At 30.8% G+C, this 18643-nt stretch overlaps 1 protein-coding gene and 1 long non-coding RNA gene across 4 annotated transcripts in view; one reads left to right on the plus strand and one right to left on the minus strand.

Annotated features, from left to right (window-relative positions):
- LOC136078198 (fibroblast growth factor receptor-like) overlaps positions 1-4974 on the plus strand; it is a 54929-nt gene extending 49955 nt beyond the window's left edge. For all 3 annotated transcript variants that reach the window (XM_065793409.1, XM_065793407.1, XM_065793408.1), the window contains exons 14-16: positions 3717-3813; positions 4202-4307; positions 4599-4974. In XM_065793409.1, coding sequence (XP_065649481.1) covers positions 3717-3813; positions 4202-4307; positions 4599-4790 — 395 coding nt within the window. In that variant the 3' untranslated portion in view covers positions 4791-4974. The remainder of the gene's footprint in view (positions 1-3716; positions 3814-4201; positions 4308-4598) is intronic.
- A 2199-nt stretch (positions 4975-7173) lies between these two features.
- On the minus strand, positions 7174-7581 carry LOC136078199 (uncharacterized). The gene is made up of 2 exons (XR_010637601.1): positions 7456-7581; positions 7174-7332 (listed from the first exon to the last, which is right to left on the minus strand). It is a non-coding gene; the product is annotated as an uncharacterized LOC136078199 (long non-coding RNA).
- Between the last annotated feature and the right edge of the window lie 11062 nt (positions 7582-18643).

Genomic DNA, 18643 nt, shown 5'->3' on the forward strand with positions numbered 1-18643 from the left:
TTGGATTGCTTAGTAGATTTTCATTAATTGATGGATAGAAATAATTAATATCAAAAACTAAAAATGTCTTTCCTTTAAAACCAATGTTATACATTGGATTAAAGGAATCGCTTTCCTTTAAAACCAATGTATAACATTCTGAGTGTTTTGCCATTGGTTCAAAAAATAGCTTTCAGCTAAGAATTAATATTAAATAAAATGAATTTTGAAATTCTTCCAACTTTATTTTTGGCAGGAAGTAGGTTTGTTTAGGAACAGTAGGTTTGTTTAAAAAAATTTTTTGTGGTCGTACAGTATTATGAAAAAATTTGAATTAAGTTATTAATTAAATTAGTTAGTTTCAATTTTGATTATGAATATCATGCTTAATTCGAATATTTTTTTACCTTGTTTATTTAGTTTGATTTTTTAGTTTAGGATCATTCTTTTTATATGTGGAAGTGATTGTGTTATTTAGAAAGTGGTTGTATTGATCATTACAGTCGTATGACAATTTATTATGGCCACTCACAATTTTTTACATTCTTAAGTTTCTAAGTCTATTATTTTATTATTTTTTTGTGATTTATGTACTCAAAAGTAACTTTTATTTTAGAAACGGGCATTTTTTTTACAAATAAAAAACATTTAACAAATTGTTAATAAATTTTTGTATTTAAATATTACTACAAATATATTCAAGATCAATATTTGGTGATTCCTCCTTTTGCCTCTATAATTGCAAGAACCCTTTTTGGTATAGTTTTGTTACATTTTTCAGTCATTTCCTTTAATTATTATTTATGGTTCCAATGGTGAATCATTCTTTCTATTAAATATACTTTACTTGTAATAATTTCTTTAGATATTTGCTTCTTTAGGAGCGCCCAAACATTTTCTACAGGATTTAGCTCAAGAGAGTTTCCTGGCCAATAAAGTAATGGAGTAGATATTTTTAAACTGATTTAGCCGTGTGGCATGGTGCCCCGTCCTGCATGAAGGTTTTTTTTCACCTGGACTAAACTATTCTGCCAATTGTGGCAATAATTTTTGTTTTAGGACTTTTTTACATTGTAACTGATTCATTATTCCCTCTACAATATAGAGCCTTCCCATTCCCCTTCCACATATCACTGACCAGATCTTCACAGATGTGGGGTGTTTAACAATTTGGATGGTGCAGTCCAATAAGTATTTTTCCCCTTTTTTTTCTTTTAACATATTGAGCCTTTTTTTTTTAAATTTGGAAAGTACTCTCATCGTTAAAGCATACCCTAAAATATTATACAGGGATTGTTAAGTGATTATTTAAAGTTTTTTGTAAGAAAGTGGATGTTTTAAATACATCTAAATTAATTTTACCAGTTTCCAATCATCTTCTGTTAAATTTCTATACTTTTTTGCTCACTCCAGCCTTTTTTGCATCATTTTTGGTGTCAGTTTAGACTTAGCTGGACATCGTGAAATGTAACCAAAATCGTGTAGGCAACGTTGAACCATTCTCCTTGACATTTTGACTCCAGATTGGTCCAGCTTATTATTTATTTAATTGTTGGTGACCAGTCTATTTTCTAGAACAATCTTGGTAAGTATTCTTTTCCCACGCAGTGAGGATTCTCTTCTTTCCACATTTACCAACCCTCTTTGGCTTCATTTTAGCCATTATTTTGTGTATATTTTGAACAGAAACCCACGACGTACCATATTTACTGGCAATTTCTTGTTGAGAAAGATTAGTATTTATTAAAAGTGCCCTGATTTCAGCAATTTTATTGTGGTAAGAAGTCCTTTTTTTCACCCATTACTAAAATAAGATATCACATTTCAGTAGTAAAGTAAAGAATTTGCTTTGGTACTCATAACTTTAAAAATATCAAAGCAAATACAATTATTTTTACTTTAAAATAAAAAGAAATATTCAAGAAACAATATTTTTACTGATTTAAATAAATATTTTTGACGATAATCTAATAAACAAGTTCAAAACTCTGATAATAAAACTTAACAAGTGTACAGCAAAAAGATTATAATTAAGATGATATCATAGGAAATGGCTGTCAAAAGTGACAGAGTTACCAGTAGCAAAAAAAAAAGCACTGACTTTATGAGTTAAAACTCTATTTTAAACAAAAGATTAACTTTCAATAATGAATTTTTATGCTTCATATGAAAAAAATGAGATTAAGCTTCAAAATGATCAAAATTCATAGGGTTAGGGTTAGGGGTTAATAATAAATTGTCACACGACTGTAGATATGTTTATACATGTTTCAAGTTTTGTCAAGTTTTAGAGTTGAAGTTTTTTTTCAAGGTTCATAAGGGTTTCAATTATAAATTGCTTTGTTTTGAAATTTTTATATAACAATAAATTTTATTAATATTGAGCAATTTTTCTAAAAAAATTTTTAATATGGTACTATTCGATACAACTAGACATTAAACATCAGCAACATTAGACATTAAACATCAAGCAACATTAGACATTAAACATCAACAACATTAGACATTAAACATCAACAACATTAGACATTAAACATCAACAACATTAGACATTGAACATCAACAACTAGACATTAAACATCAAACAACATTAGACATTAAACATCAACAACATTAGACATTAAACATCAACAACATTAGACATTAAACATCAAACAACATTAAACATTAAACATCAAACAACATTAGACATTAAACATCAACAACATTAGACATTAAACATCAACAACATTAGACATTGAACATCAACAACATTAGACATTAAACATCAGCAACATTAGACATTAAACATCAGCAACATTAGACATTAAACATCAGCAACATTAAACATTAAACATTAGCAACATTAGACATTAAACATCAGCTGACGGTTTGGCATGGGGCATCGATATTTTTTTCCATTATTCTTTGTTTTTTACTTCTTTTTCTAAAAATGCTGTATAAATGAATTTAACAAAAATAGGATAACAATTTGTTACAAAAATATGCTATAGTAGAAATTGAGTTTTATAATTTTCCAGAGAAAAAAGGTATAATCAACTTTCATCTTTATTATGTTTTATACCATTTAATTTTGGTATAAAATGATTAATGTAATGTGATTATGTATTTTGTTTTATGAATTTCAAATTTCGGCAAAAACAAACATTGATAACACTTTAAGTGGCACTATAAGAATACATCTGCTTTTTACTTTTTCTACTCCTATATCATAACAATGACAAAAACATCAAACAAGTTGTTAAAAACTTTTAATTTAGTATAAAACATATTATTTCTATCAAGTCTTAAAGATTTATTTAAGTTGAATGCTTTTTCCATTAATCTACACAATCTGAAACAGCCTGGGGCTTAGGTTCATATATTTGGGTTTGGGCAAGTACAATCAGTATATGAAGCATTTTTACATTTACGTAATAAGAATCATCTTCATAAATTCTCTTATATATGTTTTGTTAGTAAGTTTAATGAGTTTCAGAATTAATTGAAAAAATAATTTTCAAATGAAAAGAATTGACTTAAAATATTAGAATGATGATGGGTATTTTAATTGCAATTGATTATTACCAAATAATTGTTAAATGTTGTTTTTATTCAGTTGCTATGGAATTAAATATATGCATGTTGTAGATTTTTATTATTATTATTATTTTATTGTTATTCAACAATTTTTTTAAAAATACTTGATTATTATTTTTTTTCAATCTTTAAACTAAAATGATGAACAATATTCTCAGGTGGATCACCCTACCCTGGAATTGCATTGGAAAAAATGTTTGATTTATTAAAGCAAGGCTATCGAATGGAAAAACCACTTAATTGTACTGATGATATGTTAGTTTTTTGTTAATAATATATATATTTTTTTTAAATAGTTCAATAGGCCGGGTGAGCAAAAAAAGAGCAAATACTATTACTAAATATTTTTGGAGTAGTTGCTCAACCTTATGTGAATACAAATATTGAGCAATTGCTTTTTTTTGCGCGAAAGCTTTTACTCTGCTCTCATGAAAAAACGTATGAATAGAAAAGCTATAACTCAAAAATCGGCGAACAATATTTAGGAGCACTTATAAAAGTTTCTTTTTGTTTTACTATATATATACACACATTAAAATCAATCGCATTTTTTTATTCAACCGGCCTAATAGTTCAACAGAATAACTTATGATATCTTCACAAACATAAAATTCATTATTACTTTTTTAATTCCATTTTGCAGGTATGCACTTATGCTAAATTGCTGGAAAGAAATCCCATTAAAACGTCCGACATTTTCACAACTAATTGAAGATCTAGAAAAAATGCTATTGGATGCAAGTTCTACAGTAAGTAATTGAATAAAAAAATTATCGTTTATCTACTAATCTGTTATTTACTTTTCAACGAATAAAAGTAAAACCGCAAGTAATTTTTAACTGTTAGTAATTAAAATGCCAATTATTAAACACATGTATGGTTGTGTTTTTTTCTTTTTTTAAAAAAGTTGTGTTATAAACTGAGCCCTAATCCCCCCTAATTATTGTTATGTTAATAATTGTTGAAATATTATGAATCTTAAGAACTTTTCTATGATAAGCTGCGTGTTCTTTTTTTTTTTTTTTTTTTTTTTTTTGTAGGAATATATAGATCTTCAACCAATCCAACCAGAGTGCGCAGAGTTACTTTCAACCTCAATACACACTTCTGCAAGCATGTTGAATACAGATTTGTTTAACAAACATAAATATGATCACGATGAAGTGTCCTTTACTCATAAAAATGGTTTATCAGAAGCAGATGTTCTTCTTAATTACCAAGTAGTTTCTTGAACGCAGTTTTTTTACATGTGAACTTGGTTTTTTAGTTGCTCTAAATGATTAAACGATTGCTTTTACATTAACTTGTATAACATTTAGCCTTTCATTTCATATTCTTCTTTCATTTTGACATTTCATTTCCATTTTTTTGCGAAAGATCCAAAATCCTTTTGGATCATTTGATAATTAATAAAAATAATGTTAAATATGAACTTGCAGCTAGAATTAAAGGTTCGTGATTTCCAATTCGAATAAATGAGCTTTTCAAAAAGGACTTTGAATTTAGTCATTTAAAACACTAAAGAGTGTCTTAACATTTATGACTTGTTTAAATCATATATATGTATATATATAAATATAAATATTTAATTCATATTTTTTTATAAAAATAGTTGTTTTTTTAACATGTTCTGATGAGTTATTTGTCAATTAATTTAAGAAAATGTCAGAACATTTTTAAGCATATTCATCTTTTGATTCGTGTTCTAGCGTACACATTTGATGTTTCAACATTTTTTCTTATTTTTACAAACACAAATTTCATATATAGTTTTCAGAATTAGTTTTTTTAGAAGCCATATTTTTACAATGTAGTATCAATGTCATAATGTATATGGCAATAAAACTTTTAAATGTTAAAATAGAAATTGCAAGCATTATGAATTAAGTATTAAACACTAAAGATAAAGTTCTTAAACACTAAAGATAAAGTTCTTAAACACTAAAGATAAAGTTCTTAAACACTAAAGATAAAGTTCTTAAACGAGCCAAAATAATGAGTATGTAAAATATTAAACAATTTTTATATTAAAAAAAATGGATTATTTTTATATGTTAATTTTTATTTATTCTGTAATACTTTTTATGCTACTTTTAGTTGCTTTATATTTAATTTTGAAAGAAATGTATTTAACATGTATGAAGTATTTTTTTATGTTATAAAAAGATGTAAATCTGTCCCAGGTCTTTCCCAGCTCTTTAAATCTATAGTGAATAATAGTGAGTATCACATCATTCTCAGGTCTAAGTTATCTGACAGAATCATTTGATTCGATTTGCACCTAAAGCTACATCTGTAGAGTCATCAATGTCCTTTGCAAAAGCAAAGGACATTGACATATAATCAATTTTTTTATAACAAAGAATAAGCATAGAAAAATGAAATTAAGAGTGGATCATAAGTAAGCACCTAGCTTCAAAGTGATCTCATTTAAATCTGTTTTCAGTTTTTCCAGTTGACGTCGCATATGATCATGTGAATGTGACCTTAAGTTTGTCTCCATGGCTTCTTGAACCTCTTACTTTGTCTGAAAATTCAAATCCTTGCGATAAAATTCAAATGAAGAGAAAGCATGTCTGTCCAACAAGTTAAAGTCGGGGCTATATGGAGGTTGAATGACACGGGTGACTTTTTTCTCAGCAAGAAACTCTGACTGCAGCAGACACATGTGGCCTGGCATTATCGTGCTGAAGGAGTATTGTGTTCCATGTTACTCTTTTCAAGCCTTTATTGACAAAATTAGAATGCATATTTGATAGGAAAAGCATGTACACTTCTGAATTGACCGATCATCCATTTGGAAGTACCTCAACATAGGCCTTGCCATCAAATGATATAGCGCAAATCGCCATACTTTTTGCATCAAATTGCAATCTTCTGATACGTTTCAGAGCTTCTTCACCCTATGAAATTGAAGCGCAATTACTACGTTTGCACCCGATCGATCTGTGATAAATTAACTTCTCATCCACAACAATTAGACGTCTTTAAACATTCAATTCATCTAATAGGATGGTCAGAAAATTTTGCGCAAGTTTAACCCGATTTTGTTGATTTGCTGGGGTTAGGCCATATGGGATCCATTATAAACAAATTAATCTTTTCATCAGATTTTTGGTGATTATTGAATAAACTGAACCAAAATAAATGTTTAGGACATCACAAGTTTGCTCTATTGTTAAAAATTTGTCTTCATCAAGCAGTTGTTGAATGATCTCACTGTTGTCTGAGTTGTTGAGGTACTGGGTCTACCTGACCTCGATTCATCTGAAAACTGACTATAATCACTTACGTTTGATGTAGAATACTTTTGATAGTACTTGTACACTGTTTGAATGGAAGTTGCATCCTCACCCCAGGCAGTAGTTATGAATTTGTGAGCATCAGATGGAGACTTCTGATTACGACTACAAGTCTTAATTAACTATCTTATACCAAATTTGTCAATTTAAATAATAGCTTTAATTATTCAATTGATCTAAAATTAAAAATATTTATTTTATTATGCATATATGTGCATAAGTTAATGTTTTGATAATACTAATACTATATTTTTTTGATTTCAAAACATAATAACTTTTGTCCGTGCGTAACTTTAAATGTGAAAAAAAAATGTGAAAAAATAAATATATTCTTTTAAAACAACTTTGAGACTTTAATGTTAATTTCTTTAAAATGTCGATGCCCGATATCTTACTTTTTTCAAAACAAATCATCAAATAAATTTCTCTCGTTTCCAATTTCATCACTTGAATCTTCTTCAATTTCAAAATCCTAAAAATGTAAAACAATCATATCACAGAAACAACTAATATATTAGATTATCACAGAAAAAAAGAATATAGAAGATTATGCGCATATAATATATTTAAAAAATAAAATTTAGGGTTTTATTACTTCAGTTTTGTCCGTGACAGCCACCGCATGCAGACATTTCGCACATTTCTTAACAAAGTTTTAAAATCACAGAATTGACAATGAAAATAAGCAGCACAAACTGTAGGTGGTAACTTTTCTGGCTTAGTAATTTCTTCACAAACTATTTTTTTATATTTCAAATATCTAAGAAATAAACTTTTTAATAAATTATTCTCAATCTAAATCTTTCTCCATTCAAATGAATGACAAAAAATTAAAACTAAACGTTCAGATACCAACCGCATTTTCCTTAACAAAGATTCTTTATTTCCACCAAAAAGTTCAATGAAAGTCTTTACAGCAGATTCTCCAACTTCTTTTTTCGTTACCTAGTAATCCAAAATAATTTCAGATACTGATTGTAAACTAATTGATTTTTGCAGTAATTTAAAAAAAATAGGTTTTCCTTTTCCCAGTATTGAAGAATTCACATCCTGACCATGCATGAACAAATAACAGATGTTCTCTAAAATCCATTACTCGAGATTAAGCATCTTTTATACTCCAGAGTTTTTTCTTGCTTTCATGATAAAAAACCGTATTTAATTCATCTTTCCAATGATACATTAACATCACTGCCATATCCGTATCATCGGCAACAACAATGCATGGTGAAATTTCTTTAGCAAGTTCCAACGATTTAGAGACAATTTTTGCGTTGGCATCCCCTTTGCAACTATATACTCTTGGCCATCTTGTTTAGGATAATCTGACAATAGTTAAATTAATTGTGCTTTGTTGTGTGAGTTCGATAGAAAACGCTCTTGTGAGTACGGAACTTGATTATTTTCTTTTATGACAAAATTTTTGGAAGAAATTTTACATATTGTTCTTCTGATATGTTCATTAGATTTAATTAAAGACCCATTACCATAACCATCAAATATAATAAAGGTGGTGGTGGCATAATTTTTTCTTATATAGCTGACGTCAAAAATTTCTATAAATCTCATTCCTTTGCTCAAAGAACTCTGTGGAGTAAGGAATCTCCGTCAAGGACATATTTGCACAAGCTAACGTTTGTACTTGATTTAATTTCGTCGTTAGGAAGAATCACTTTGCGCAAAGAGAATTTTTTTGCTTTCAGCATTAGGTTATTTTTAAATAATGATTGTGGGAGATGAGTGAGCTCATAATCAAAGTATAGTTTAACGTCATTCTCTCTTTCTGCAATTGCTGCAAGTCTATTGAAAAGGAGTGTTGAATCTACACAACAATTAGTTTATTTGTCTAGTTTTACGCTATTGGCCAAAACATCCAAAGAAAAAAACGTATTCTTTCTTTTAAACTTTGCTTCATTGACCTTAAGACCATCGAGGCAAGTTTGTAGACCAACACCTATGTTCTCAGCCTCGTCACAGTTGACAAGATCTTCACCATTGACTGACACAACACTCATAGGTAATGAACATAGATTTCTATCATCAATATTGAATGGATTTCTTACAGCAAACCAGTCATAAAACAACTCACAATGTTCATAATTACATACTAATCTTTTAATACCCATTTCTTTATTGTTTTCCATAACTCCGATGTCAAATCCAGATAATTTATGCATTGCTTTATAAACACTTGCAGAATAACAGGTGCTCATTGTCCAGAGGTTGCATACATTTTCATCAAATCCTCTATCTCTAGTTAAACCACCATTGTATTTTAAAAAATGCATTAGGGTCTGCTCAATTACAAGATCAGAAGATACGCCAGCCCAATACCTTGCAGATTGGTGCACTGCGTGACGACCAACTTAAATTGTTGATGTAACCACAGATTTGTTTCTGAAAGAGATTGCATTTTTTGCAAGTATAACCTAGAACACTTGGTATAGTTTGAATGTGGTGATGCGGCAAATAAGTTAAGCATTTTTGAGATTGCTTGAAGATGCAAATACCAGTTACAATTTCTCTCGACAACTAAAAATTCCTTTATGATACAAATATATTATATGTACAAGATCCAAAGTTTTGCAGTTTATATAACTTCTTTTCCGTATAGGTTAATATATCATATTCAATGTTTTTGAAAGCATCTGTATTACCAAGTCTGATTAACTCTTCCTTGTTCATACCGTTTTGCATTGCCATTTTATAAGTGCATTCAAGTCCGGATATATCTACCTTTAATTTGTCAACTAAAATATCTATAATATGACTCATCAATGCACTCTGGACCGACATGCGACCTCTTAAGGCTCTTGAAACAGCTTTTCCTTTAAGCATATTTTTTACCGTATCTTTAGAGTAAACTTGCTCTAAAACCTCTTCCAGGCCAGTTCCTGTCATTAGTTTTCCAATGCTTCCGAGAAAGCTCATCATTGTGTGAAAACCTCTAAGTCGACATACTATATTGAAATCCTGATCTTTTATAAGACCGAGCACATTCTGTCACAAAGGCTGATCAAACGTAACGCACTGAGTAATTATTTTATATTTAGCTTCATAAATAATGAACAACAGTGTAGAATATATGGATTTTTAAGATACATCAGATAACTTTTTTAACAAGCCATTTGTTCCAAATGATTTATCAATATATACGCCAATTTCAAATGGAATTAGTGCTATCATAGATCTTGGTGGCGAATCTTGAGCAATGCATTGTCCTAAACTAATTTGTTGAAGCTTTACAGAAATTAAATGGCTTAGGAACTCTTTGGAACTCATTTGAGTCCATATTCAATATCACCCATATCGTCTAGTGACGGATATACAGATTTATTAATATCCATTTTTCTGATTTCGCTCTTAATCATACTTGCAGCGGCAGCAATAATATCATTTTTAGCGTGATTTTTCTTTTTTTGAAATTTCGATATATTTCTGAAACACACTAAATTAGATTGAGCAGAGAGTTCTCCTTAAAAATATGATCACCATAATGTTCAAGTAATTTTCGTTTTAAAGATTTTGTTGAGTAATACGGATAACCATTACTAAGTTCTTTCATTTTAATGTGCACATCGGAAAGGGTATAAATTTTGCAGTCAGTTCCTTTCTCTAACCAGAGACAGAGCTTTTCAAAATTTTCAAACATAGTGAGATCTAATGGGCGTCCGCGTTGGTTATCGCTTTTAGTTTTAGGCCTGAAGTTGTTCATACACGAAATATGATAGATGGCTTCTTTCGCTACAAGATCATAACAAGACATCAAACGAGAATGTAAAGTATTTCTCCAATTGCCCGCTCTATTTAAAGAACGTTCAATCGTTTATCAATGGTATGGTCTCAACTTAAGGAATGTGTAGGTGAATATCTTTGAATTACAATGAACTTTAGGTGACTGTTTGTGGTCTACTTTTTTAGTACAAAGAAAAAATTTTGATTTCTAATTAAATACCTCTTCAAGTGAAGATCGTAGTTTCTTTATTGGTACAGATAATGATTGATCTTTACGACAGTCTACAAGGTTTTTTCTACAGCTATGATGGACTAGTACTGTTGTACTATTATGAGTGTTCTGTTGCAACTGGTCTTTGAGATAACTAAAAATGTGCAAAAATAACTTATATGTTTTCATATCCCAAACCTTTTTTAATAACAAACAATTTTATTTTTCAATTATACAACCAAACAAATGTTTGATTGTATAAATAAACAATTAGAAATAAGTAAATAAACAATTAGAAATAATTCAGCAAAACGTCATTAACAATCCATAGTTATTACGTTCAAACTTAAGTTTTAAAAAACTGCGCGAAAAATCTTCTATGTAAAATTGTTTATTTAAACAAATTTTAACCTGCATAGTTCATTCATACTCAGTTCTTCGCTTAATCGAATCAATGTTTTGAGTCCTTTTCCATATACTTTGGCGTTACCTTCTTTGTCAAAGCCAAGCTTGCACAAAAGAAACAATTTTTTTCGGTTTTTCGCAGTAAAAATTTATCTTTCGAAAACAAAAAATCTAATAAAGTTTTATGCGGCTTAATCTTTTAACGCTTTTACCTTTTTTAAACGTAAATAACTTTGAAAATAATTGTTTTCAAGTCATTGTTTTTATGTAAATATTGATCAGCATAAAATTTTCTCTTTAACGGTATATAGTTTATGATATTTTAGTGCTGTCAAAATTGGCTCATTTTTTGCCCCATATTGCCCCAAAAGGGATGTTTCCGTAGCGCAATCAACGGGGCTTTTATTTAAGCTCATTCAGAGACTGTCTACATCTTTTATGCAAAATTTCAGCTTTATATTATTTTTGTCCGAATCAACTCTTAATTCTCTCCGACTATGGTTTTTTGAGAAATGAGGCAAGGATAAGCCTCCTGGTATGACTAAACGTGGTTACCATAAAATTAATAATAAACTTCACGTTCCTCACATTGAAACCTTTAGATAGATTACCAAAAAAGTCTCAGAGGACATACTTTGGGAAAAGCTTGGGGAAAGTTATGATGAATCATTATTTGTCAATGAAGCTGTTAGTTTAGATGGTTCATGCGCAGAAGATAATCCTCGAAGAATGGTATAGTAACAGCGGAGAGTGTATTGATGCTGCTGTCCAGACAAAAAGTTATCCCTTCAAGATATGGTCAAGAAAAGATACTCCATCTTAGGAGAACTGGAAGATCACATATAACTACAAGATTAATTATAAGGGTAGCTCAGAAAGTATGAAATCTGTAGGCGCTGTACAAATATTCAAGTAATCTGTCCAGAAGCTAAACTCACGTACCTAAAATACATTGGAGATAGAGATAACAAGCCTTATATGCAAGTTTGTGATGCGAATCCATACCCAAACGAAGTTATTGAGAAAGCAGAGAGCATTGGACATGTTTAAAAGAGAGTTGGTGCAAGACTACGAATGTTTCGAGAATGTTTAAAAAGTTATACATTATCAAATGGAAAATACTTCAGTGGGAAAGGAAGATTAACTGATAAATGGTTTAACTTTTGAAATGATTTTAATCTAACACTTCAGAAAAACATAAATATTCCCATATAATATTAAGTTTAAAATCTTTTTTCCCTTAAAGGGTATTACCACCTTAAGAATACGGGCTTGTAGTTATTGTAGATTTATGTAGAATTAATGCAGCAGTGAAAAACACAATTGGATCATTTGTGCTGAAATTAAAATCGGATGCTTATAAAATAATGTTTTATGTCATTTTTATTTATAAAATAAATAAAAATGACATAAAACATGAACATCAAAGAAAGGTAAAGATTCAGATTAAAATCAAAAAAAATATGATCAAAAATAAAGTAAATAACAAGTAAATAAAACGAATGATTATTCTTATTTAAAAGTTTCAGAAGAAGTCTAGTTCGTTGTCAATTATCAAAAGTTTATTTTTTATTTTATGTTATTATATGTATGTGCTCTTTCCACAACAAAAGTCTCTTTTGGCATAAGAGTTATTAATATAAAGCTTAGGAAGTTTTAAGGGAACGTTGTCTTTATCATGAAGACGATGAAAGAAAGTATATTTTGTTTTTTTAATATTTATGGACAATTTATTCGATATAAACCATTCGCTTAGTTTCGCAAGCTCTTTGTTTATTGTTGCAAATAAAATATTAATATCTTTATTAGAATAAAATACATTAGTATCGTCGGCAAATAAAATTGAGTTTAAGATATTGGAAAATTTACTCAAGTCATTTATATAAATAAGAAATAAAAGCGGTCCTAGAATTTAACTTGGGGGACTCCCCAGTTAATTGTCATTAAATCTGTTTTTTTGCCATCATATAAAATGCATTGATTTCTATTCTTCAAATAACTCTTGAACAAACCTAAATTAGAATTTATGATACCATAATTTTTTATGGTTTATATAGAAGGATATTATGATCTACGGTATCAAACACTTTGCTTAGATCAATAAAGACACCTTAAGTAAATTTTTGTTCATCAAAAGCTTTAAATATTTCTTTTACAAGATTAATTATTGCATGATCGGTCAAATGACCGGATTTAAATCCAAATTGTTTATTGCAAAGAATATTATTCATACATTACACGCTCCAAAATCTTTGAAAAACAATTAAGAACTGAGATCGGTCTGTAGTTGGAAACATCAGAAGGATCACCTGTTTTAAAAATTGGTGTAACCTTTGCACTTTTTAGTTTTTCAAGAAAAACTCTATGTTTTAAAGATAAATTAGAAATATGTAAAAGTGATACTGCTATACATTTTAGTGAAGTAATAACGACATTACTGCTGACATCATCTAAACCTGAACTTTTGTTAGGTTTTAACATGGATACTGAATTTAATAATTCTTCCTTCGTAAGTTCATGGTTTTATTTCTTTTTTCATCGCAATTAATTTTAATAACAAAATGGATAAATTTAAAGATTCCGAAAGGCATAATAGCATTATTTGATGTCAAGTATGATTTAAAGCTTATTTTAGTTGGTTCAATTTTAGCGGCTAAACTTTTACTAACATTAAAAAAAAAGTTATTAAGCGTTTCTGCTATCATAGATTTATCAACAACTAATTTATTATTGAATTTGAGATTATTTGGCAGAGCATTTCTGTCTAAATTTTTTGTGCCAATTATTTCCTTAATAATACGCCATGTGTTTAGTGAACGATTACTTTTTATTATTTGATCTGAAGAGTAATTAGTTTTTGAACGTCTCAAAATTAACTCAAATAAACGTTTATAATTTTTATAGTTAGTTTCATTTTCTTGTGTTCTTTTTTAAAGATATTTGCAATATAATCGCTGTTTTATTTTTAAAGATTTAACGATTCCTTTTTTATCCAAGGGCTCTTTTGCGGCGTTTTTCAAGAGTTGTTAAACCGAGCCGTTGGAGTCGATCTTCATAGGACAGTTGTTTAATAGTCAATATTATTTTTGTTGCTCGATGTTGGACTTGCTCAAGAATGGCAATGTCTGATTTTAAATGCGGTGACCAGGCTTGTACAGCAAACTCAAGATGGGGGCGAATGTAAGTGAGATACAGAGTGCGCCATAAATAAAAACTGCGACTGCGAAATGTTTTTTGAGTCGGCCTAGCATTCTATTTGCTACTAATGCAGCTGACTCTATTTGCGGTCTGACGTTAAGGTCATTTGAGACCATCACACCAAGGTCTCTTTTGACTGCGGTTTCTTTGAAAGGACGACGGGTGCCGTCGACGTTAGACATTGAGTATTTGTACGTTGACTTCTTGCATCCGCGTCCAACATGCATTACTTTGCATTTCTCAACGTTGAAATGCAAGAGCCAAATATGCGACCATTCCACTGCTCTGTCAGCATCATCTTGGAGAGTGATGTTGTTCGACTCCTTTTTAATTATCCCTATTATTTTGCTGTCGTCGGCAAACAGTTTCATATGATGAGTAATTCTGTCTGGCATGTCGTTTACAAAGATTACGAATAGCAATAAGCCCAAGACCGAGCCTTGAGGCACTCCACTAGTGATTGCTTTCCATTCAGAAGTAATGCCGTTTATAACCACTCATTGACATCGATTGCTTAGCCAAGCTGCGATTCAGTCAACGAGAGCGCATTGAATACCGTACGCTCTCAGCTTATGAAGAAGGCGTTTATGTGGTACTTTGTCGAACGCCTTTGCAAAGCCTGTGTAAATGACGTCTACTGCGTGTCTGCAGTCAGTTGCTTCCGTCATGGTGTCCCGAGTTTCTAAAAATTTTTATACGCATTCTTTACGATGAACAAAGCCATGCTGGTTTGGAGAAATCAGATCATTAGCAACGCAGTGTTCCATTATTCTTTTTGTAAAATACTTTCCATAATTTTGCAAGGTAAGGAAGTGAGCAAGACTGGCCGGTAGTTGGATGCTTTTAGCCTACTCCCCTTTTTGAAAATCGGTGTTACAATCGATTTTTTCCACAAGTCAGGAACTACACCAGTTGCAAACAAGCACTTTTAGATAAGCGAAAGAGGCTTGGCATAGGTAGCTGAACATTTACTAAGGACCCGTGGATGTAAGCCATCGTAGCCGGTTTATTTTCTTTCATCAAGGTTGTTTAGGCATTTTTGTACTATATCGATAGAGAAACTTGCTGGATCAATGATAGAAACTGCTTCAGTACGACTTTCAAAGCCTGGCATTGAACCTTCGGGCTCTAAAACAAAGACTGATTGAAAATAGTTATTTAACGATGCAAATATATCGCCGGTATTAATTGTGATGTTGCTATTGACTGTTTCAAACGATGTAATATTGTTACTGACGCTCTGCTTGCTTCTTACATATGCATGTAAGCGTTTAGGGTTACTTTCGGAATCCCTGACGAGTAGCACTTCGTAATTCTGCCTACCAGCTTTGACCATTTTTTTAACTTTTCTGCAGGCAGTGCGATGCGATATTTTGAGAAATTTGTGCGTATCTTGACCTGCATTATTGCACCTGGCCCAAGAGGTGCGTTTAGCTTCGACCGCTTCAATAAGTTCTGGTGTTACCCATTGCTCCTGTTTTTCTGTAAAGGGAGTGGTAGTTGACGGAATGTGTAGGTTAGTGGCTTCATTGTACACGTTTGCTAGAAGCTGGTAATCATATTGCTGATATTGCTGCGTAGTTTGCTCGACTCCAAATGAGTCGATGTTATAGCGGCAAAGTAGGCGAGTTGTTGAGGCGTGCAACAGCAAATTGACCTTCGATGAAGCAGTGTGCTTAGCCCATTGGAGTGTCACCAAGAGAATTACCTTCTTTAATGAAGATTCCACGGTCTGGTTCATTTGTTATAATAAGATCGAGTGTGCTAGTAGGCTACTACGGTAGGTTGGGAATGTAATAAACAGAGTTAAGTGACATTCATCATAGCACTTCTGGAACCTGATGTCGCCTCGTTAACTTCGATAGACTCATAAGATGTATGGCTAAAATTGAATTCGCCATACAGTGGCATTGCAGAGCTGTTTATATTAGGCAGTATCTGTTGAGCGGTAGTGATCGATGAGATCACTACCGCTCCGCTATACACTGAGTAAGAACTTGATCATTTTCGTCGTGTGGACGATATAAGCAGCCGAGGAGAAATGATTCTTAACCAAATTTTATTTTTCGCCAGATTTGCTCAATTGATGTTGAGTTGAGCTGAGTAGAACTAACTTCGCTGACTATGATATCGTCTCTTGTGTAAATTGCAACTCAACCGCCCCTATTGTCTTTGTCTTTGCTATGTGGTTGGTAGACGGGTACGGCAACGTCTGATAAATCTGTGAACCAAGTTTCCGCAAAAAATATGACGTGTGGCCGGCTGAATTTAAGTAGAGCTAATAGTCTAGCAAATAGCTCTTGGTGTTTTTCTTTGTTGAGTGAACATGGGTTGTTTGCCCAGTAACATAGATGACTAGGTGAAACTGTTGAAGCATCGGGTTGTATCGGTTTTATTTTTGCTTTAGTTATTGGTCTAGAAAGTCTAGTTGGCAGTGGAGATTTCTGAGTTAGGAGCGGTTGCACGTCTAGCATAGTCTGACAGAGCTCTGGCTGGGGATAAAAATACGTATCACTGATTGGACGTTGGTTCGATGACATCTATGCAACAGATGCGGCCTGTTCTTCGATGTATAACATTCCGAAACGGATTATCGAGAATGTTAGCAGCGGCAAGTTTGTCGTTAAGCTTTTTGAATTGGGTGCGTGTGGTGTTAAACTCGGTTTGTTGCTCTGGCATTCTGTCTTCGCGTACGTAGACACCCTTGTATATCTCTTGTTTGTGGTGTGCGCATTTTTTGATTATTTTTGCTCGAGATGAAAGATTTGATAATGAAACCTGGATAATGTTCGAGTTTGACAATTTTGTTTTGCTCGATTTGAGGTTAACACGTGTGATACCAGTAGCATCCTCCAATCCTGTTGCTACAAAAAAATTCTCAACAAGCTTTTTATCGTCTACAGCACTAGACTTATTAAGACCGACTACAATGAAATTTAACTCGCGACTTCGAATATTTTTATTTTGAGCAACGATAAAAGTACTTAACTGCTGCCGTTGCTGCTTGCTCTCATCCGATTTGTCCTTAAGCAAAGATGCAAATGATGGTGTGGCTGTTGATTTTCTTTCAACTCATTAATTTGTTTTACCAGTAAATCAATTTTGTCTTTCAGGGCTTTTCTCTTAATTCACTAGATCGTTTCTCTTCCGCTAGTGCAATAAGTAGAGCTGCCTTGATCATAAGAGCATTATCGTTCTGGTAACTTTTCATGAGAGTAATATTTAAATCCTTTAGATCAACTGCCGCTTTAAAAGCGTTGGTAGCTATTTCTTCGACTGCTGACATAATTAGCAATGAAATGCAATTAATAATTGCAAGTTTTTAAATTTTTAATATTTGTTACAATTTATTACAAATTTTAAAAATTTAATTAAAAATTTTAATAAAATTGATATTTTATATGATTATATGAATATACCTTAATATTCACTTTAATATGATAAATTTATACTTATATAACTTACTAATATTAGTATTTTGATTACAAATATTAGTAAATATATAGTGATAAATTTTCCGTAAATATATTTATTAATTGATAATAAATTTTGGATTTTGTCAAGGCACAAAAAGTGCAAAAAAATTTAGAAAAAGGTTGAAATTTTATTCTCAAAACTTATTGAATATAACAATAGGTAAGAAAATATCGTTTACACGCTTAAACTTTGGCGGTTAAACAACGAGCAAAAATTGAAAAGTTTACAAACTCTTTAAAACAAGAAAAAAATAAAAAAAAGTTGTAAACTCTGTAAAAATATAAGCGAACTGAAACATAAATAAAATCTTAGTCGCAACTACTTTTATAATAATAATATATAAATAAAAATATATATAATAAAATATAAGTATAGGTATATATAAATATAGGTGCGCGAAGTACGACAAAACTGTTATTTTAGAAACGAATATAGGCAATATAATATACTTTGATTTGAAAGTAGAAATAATTAATAAGCTAATAAGATGAAGCAATAATAGAGAAAGAAATAATGTTAGAAAAAAGAGAACAAAAGGAAAAAGAAATAAAAAGAATACGAAAAAAAAACAAAAATATATAAAATCCTGATACTTACGCTCGAACAAAAACACGTCTTATCGACTCAAAAATTACGTGAGAACCCTTAATAATATTTAAGAAACTTAGTTAAGAAGATATCATAGGTTTCATCAGCATTTAAATTTAATAGAGTTTCGTCCCATTTTTCAAATGATATAATATCATGAAAAGATTTA

Source organism: Hydra vulgaris, chromosome 03, assembly GCF_038396675.1.
Source record: "Hydra vulgaris chromosome 03, alternate assembly HydraT2T_AEP".
Classification (NCBI taxonomy): Eukaryota; Metazoa; Cnidaria; class Hydrozoa; order Anthoathecata; family Hydridae; genus Hydra; species Hydra vulgaris.